General features: G+C 36.4%; 2 protein-coding genes across 2 annotated transcripts; both read left to right on the top strand.

The window, feature by feature from the left end:
* Window positions 1-874: 874 nt before the first annotated feature.
* On the top strand, window positions 875-1,990 carry RO3G_07675 (uncharacterized protein; the record flags this gene model as incomplete). The annotated part of the gene is made up of 3 exons (XM_067662265.1): window positions 875-891; window positions 1,074-1,801; window positions 1,983-1,990. 3 exons carry the CDS (start codon window positions 875-877, stop codon window positions 1,988-1,990), a joined length of 753 nt encoding a protein of 250 aa, XP_067518366.1.
* A 2,443-nt stretch (window positions 1,991-4,433) lies between these two features.
* Window positions 4,434-5,180, top strand: RO3G_07674 (uncharacterized protein; the record flags this gene model as incomplete). Its single annotated transcript, XM_067662264.1, has 3 exons — window positions 4,434-4,513; window positions 4,699-4,907; window positions 4,960-5,180. 3 exons carry the CDS (start codon window positions 4,434-4,436, stop codon window positions 5,178-5,180), a joined length of 510 nt encoding a protein of 169 aa, XP_067518365.1.
* Between the last annotated feature and the right edge of the window lie 835 nt (window positions 5,181-6,015).

The raw sequence follows: 6,015 nt of genomic DNA, 5'->3' as shown, positions 1-6,015 counted from the left end.
ATCAGCATCATCAAAGCCCTATACGCTGAGCTTGGTCTCATAAAAGTACACTGTTTGCTGTCAGTCACTCATGCTAAATCTAGATGCTCCCTGACCCGTTCTAACTGATGCTACGTATGCGTTTTGTCTGAAATGCTTCTTATTTTCTATCAGAAAATGGAACTCCATTGATTTCAGTACGTTAATTTCTGACTGGTATGAGATATCATAGCCAAATCCAACCAGCTCCCGGTACACCTCTTTAGAAGCCTTTAGAACCCATTCCATGACTTTTCTTTTGATTAACCGCTTCGTCGCTTTGGAGACTACTGTAGGTCTACCACCTGTGTTTACTGTCCTACTTGAGAACAGTCGTCTAGAGTATCTACTAACAGTTGATTAATGTAATCCAGTCTCCTTAACAATATCATACACTGATGTGGATCCGGTTAATGCCTGTTTGAGATCGTTTACTCTCTCCTCTGACAGCCGTTTAGGCATGCGATTGACGATAGGATAAAAAAGAGAAATAATTTAAATAAGGGAATATAAAATTTAAAATAAAGGAATTGTAAGCGCTTTTATATACTGGCATCATTCTAATCATGTCAAGAATGTGAAAAATTATGATAGCAACCGGTTGGGTCGTATTAAAATTCGTCATTTCAAACATATATGAACAAGTAAAAAATGTCGGATGTTCATAGTACTACCTTTAGCGATCTCAAATTCCACCAATAACCATTGCCCATATCCGATAATTGACGAGTAAATGCACTTTCCATTGAGGTACAAACAGTCAAAGTTTGGGATAGTTTGGTGCAGTACCCATGGACAACCAGCTGTAAAACCTGAATTTTGCAATTCCTTGCAGCAGTTTTTTGACCTACTGTAGATGCTGCCTCAGAAAGCGTATTTACCTTGGGAAACGGTTCTAAACAGCCTGCTCTAGGAGTAATATATGATGTACCTATCGAAGTACAAGAGGATTTAATTATTCCGTGTACAGTTGAAGTATTGCCAGCTTGCCCAACTCATTTAATTATCGGAAACAACTGGTTAAACAGAGCAAAGGCCAAAATTGACTTCAATAGTTCAACCCTGAAAGTGTCCTATAAAAACAAAAAGGCAGAAATAGAAATATTCTTTTTGCGTAAGAATACACCTCTACCAAAAATTTCCAGTTATATCCAAAGTTACCAGCATCCAATCAGTTCAACCAATTCGAAAGAAACGAAAAAAGTGCACTTTGAAAACGATAAAGCAGATTCAGAAGATGATGAAGTTGAAGAGGAATCAGAAGAAAGCACTGACGAAGAATCTACTGAAGAAGAAGAAGTTGAGGATGAAGAGCATTCACTATTACTGCTTGAAAATGACTATAAGAAAGACATACAGATAAAAAATCTTAAAAATCAATGCATTCTGGAAGCCTCATCAGATGGATTAACTATCCCGGCAAACTCATCAAAGACTATCATAATCAAGAAACCTAAAGATGAACTTAGGGGATTAATGTATAGTTTTGAAATAACCAGCACCAAAATTCTACAAAAAACCGGTATCCTTGACCCTTGTCACAACTTTATTACCAACAAAAAGAGTTTGGAAATTCGAATACATAATCGCTCTAATGATAATATAATTTTGGATCCAGGCGAAGAAATTGGAATCTTGGAAAAACTCAACCTTAAAGAAGATACGATTATACAAGCATATGATGTTGAAAAGAATATTCATCTCTGTACTATGGAAATGACCGAAGCAATGGACAAAGAAACCTCAGATGAAGATAAAGAAACTTTAGAAGCAGAAAAGTACAGTAAGCTTGAAATTGGGGAAATGGATAGAAAAATTGCAAGAATGTTAAAAAGGCTCTTAAAGAAATACGAAGAAATTTTCGATTGGGATAATAATAGTATCGGCTATACAAAGTTGCTACGACACAAAATAACTGTACAAGAAGGCACATTGCCTATCAGTCACCGACCGAATCGGATTAGCCCTTTAGAAGCAGAACACTTGCAAAAAGAACTAGAAAAATACACAAAACTAGGTGTAATATCCCCTTCAAATAGTCCGTGGGCTGCGCCAGTCATCTTAGTTAAAAAGAAAAATGGAGAATACAGGATGGTAATAGACTACCGAAAGCTTGACGCAGTTACAAAAAAAAGATGCATACCCATTACCACGAATTGATGACTTGCTAGACACGTTAGGAAAAGCTAAAGTTTTCTCAGCATTAGATATGCGAGCTGGTTTTCATCAAGTACCGATGGAGGAAGATAGTAAAGAATTAACTGCCTTCACAACAAAGTTTGGAATATACCATTACAATACATTACCAATGGGACTTGTAAACTCTCCTGCCACATTCCAACGACTTATTGATTTATGTTTTCGGCCACTCATTAATAAGTGCCTGGTAGCATATATAGACGTGTCATGTTTTGACATGTCAATAAGATAACAGTCTTATCAATCTAAGCTAAATCTTTACAAATGAGTCTGAATAAGAATAGATCCTGATAATTACCAACTGCCCTGAACAGCCAAGTTTCACTTTCATCTCAACAGTTGATTATTTACATCAGTTTATAAAATTTTTCTTATACATGTCAAATCATATCGGTCGTAACTATCTCTTGTCATTTACTCTCAGGTCTTGCTCAAACTAATATAAATAGCCTTGGAATCTTTCTTTAATAAAAGCATTCGACTTTAGAACTATTGTTCGGTCTCGTTAATTCTTCTTTGTTCATATTTTTATACTTAAAACACTTCAAGACGACTTAAATGTATATTCATTTAACCAACAAGACCATTTACACCACTTGGAACAAGTTTTTCAATGTATACAAATTGCAAATCTCAAACTAAATCCTGAAAAATGTTTTTTCTTCAAAGATCATCTCAAATTCCTTGGCTATATCGTAACGAAAGATGGTGTACAAACAGACCCAGAAAAAATCAAGAAAATCATCGAATATCCACAACCAAAGACACTCAAACAAGTCAGAGGATTTTTAGGCTTGGCTTCTTATTATAGACGATTTATAAAGAATTTTGCCGCTATAGCAAGACCTTTACATGATCAAACAAAAACTACTAAACAAGTTCCATGGACAGAAAAGACCACTGAATCCTTTGAAACCTTGAAGAAACTGCTTACAACCGCTCCTGTCTTGACTAGACCCGATTTCAATAAACCCTTTATTTTGGTCACAGACGCTTCAAAAGCAGGACTTGGGTGTATCCGGATCTATGAAAGATTTACCGTCCATCTACTATAAATATATATACAAACTCCGCACGCGGAGTTTGGTATGCTTAATATGGTAATTGGGGTCACAGAACACGATTACATCATTTTTAAGCGGAGTTTATTAAGCCAAAATTGGCCAATTGCGAGATCTACTAAGGACAGTCATTTTTTCTTCCTTCTTCATTACTTCACTCAAGAGGGATGACAAGTAGAAGGTCATTAAAAAAGTCCGGACCGAGATACGACTTCTGCAGGTCGAGAAAAACAGCTCCAACAACCAAAAATTGTATGACAAAGAGGCTTGCGAAACGAGAATCGGCAAATCAACATTTGTGGTTATTGGGTTTTGCTAATGGCTTCTCATTCTAATGTAGGAACAACAAGGTCAAGTCAAGCCACGGTCATGGTTACATGTTGTAACCTAAAGTTCATTTGAACTTTATTTTTCTTTTGAACTTTATTTTTTATTTCAACTTTATTTCTTCTTTTGGATTTGATTCCTGATCGAGGAATCCTTTCCTAAAATTTTATATCTTTTTTTTTGAATATAAAAAGGACAACCTTTTTATGACTTTTATCTGGACTTCTCTTCAATTATATATCTTAAATATATTTTATCATTAAATCAAGTATTTTTATCTGAATCTTTTGGTATAACGCTCTTAAAATACACGCAAGACAAGTCCCTTGAAGCCAATTATCTTCATTGTAAACACTTTCAAAACTCTTATCCAATTACTCTATTACAAAGAAGACTGATCTACTTAACAAGATCTGGTGGTCACTTACAACAAGCAAATCCAATATCAATACTTAACTCAAGTCTTATTTTTATTCTTTTTCTTCTACTTTATTCTATTTTATAAAACGTTAATTCTTACAAGCCATTAAAGGAAGCAAAATTACACTAAAGGCGTTGGTTCGATTCCCGGTGGACGCTCAGCAAACATAGTCTACTTTTTGCATTATTTTTGGGTCTAAGTAACTTATTTTTTTTTGGAAATATCAAAAGTTTTCGGAAAACTTTTATCGGTTCTGTATGGTAAAACGAATTCCCGTTGCGGAGATGCTGCCTATCTATCGGCTGATTTCGGACAGATAACAAAACATGTAAAAAAAATATAAAAAGGCCTGTTATTTCTGTTTTTTTTTCTTTCCTTCATCTTTTTATCAGTTTTATCAATCTCCAATGTCTTCTAACGCTGCTAACAACATGCCAACTCTTGCATACATCGCTGAAAGAACTATGACGGCTGAATGTACATTGAAGTAAGTTTAGTTTTTAAGTGGGAGCGAAAATAACTAAAGGCAACTGGTAAAAGTTACTTGAAGGAGAACGGTGCCTTTTTTTCTTCGCGCAAATGTAAAGAAGGCTCTGAAATGCGCTTGAACCAGTCCAGCCGGGATGGATTCTTTTGGCGATGCGGCTCAACCACCTGTGCGTGCGGTCGTAGCCGTATTTCTTACCTGGATGGATCCTTCTTTCAAGGTCGCAAGTCAATTATCCATCAAACACTGTTAGTAGTGTATCTCTTTCTGCTGCAAGTTCCAAACGGAACAATATCTACCATTACTGGACTTAGCCTGCCAACTGTCCGCAGCATTGTCAAAGATATCTATCAAGTAATGGAGGCAGATCTTCGAATTGAAGATGTTCAAGTTGGTACGTGATGCTTTGTTGATATCAGAGTATGTAATTAATTAGTCATACTTAGGTGGGGTTGGCAGTAATGGACAGTCAATTGTTGTTGAAATAGATGAGAGCAAATTTGGTAAAAGAAAGTATAATAAGGGAAAGAGGGTAGACGGTGTTTGGGTTGTTGGAGGTGTAGAGCGCACGCCCGAACGTAAGGTGTTCTTGCTGACGGTACCTAGCCGCAACCAAAATACCTTGAAGCTCATAATCGATACTTTTGCTAAGGATGGTAACATTTGAAATATGTATATACTTGATGATCAGTGCACCTAACCCTTGTTTACAGGCTCACTTGTCATGGTAGACTGCTGGAAAGGCCATAAGGGGATTGACAGCGATCCAAGCCGAAATTTAGTTGTTCAAACGGTCAATCACTCCAAAGCATTTCGCGATCCAAAGACAGGTGCCTGCACTAACACAATAGAAGTTACATACTTGTGTAGATCATAGAATTCTTAAACAATGCTAACAACCTGCTATTAGGTACTTGGAATGGTATCAAACGAGGAGTGACCAGCCGTCATCGCACAGCATCGATGATGCCATGGAAATTAGTGGAATTCATCTGGCGAAGAAAACATGCTGGCAATCACTGGAAGGCAATGCTTGCTTGCTTTTCGCAAGTGTCGTTCACCAGAGCAGGCATTGCCGACCAAGGTCCATTGTGTTTAGGATAGGGGGGTTTTAGGTAAAAGCAGTATAACAACAAAGATAAAGAAATACTGTTAGAACTTGGTATCTCTTTATTAAGTTAAGATAACTAAGATTGAATCTGATAAATTTCTACATGTAAAAAGTGAGAGTATTTATAGACATGATACGGATAAAGAATTAGGACGGATTTATGATCAATTCGACAGAATAGATGATTACTATTTCTAATTATTAGTTTAGCCTGTTCCTAGCTTGTATTGTCAATTATGCTATTGGGAGGGTTTCAGATAACTCTGGATGTAGGACTATTTAGGAGACGGTACGGATGAATAATAAAATCTCCTAGTTCCGTGATTGGATATTATGGCTAATAATAATATCTCAGTAAGGATAAAGGTTTACATGATTAATGATGATCCGG

This window comes from Rhizopus delemar, genomic scaffold (genome assembly GCF_000149305.1).
Source record: "Rhizopus delemar RA 99-880 supercont3.5 genomic scaffold, whole genome shotgun sequence".
NCBI lineage: Eukaryota > Fungi > Mucoromycota > Mucoromycetes > Mucorales > Rhizopodaceae > Rhizopus > Rhizopus delemar.
This window is presented reverse-complemented; position numbering and strand designations above follow the sequence as displayed.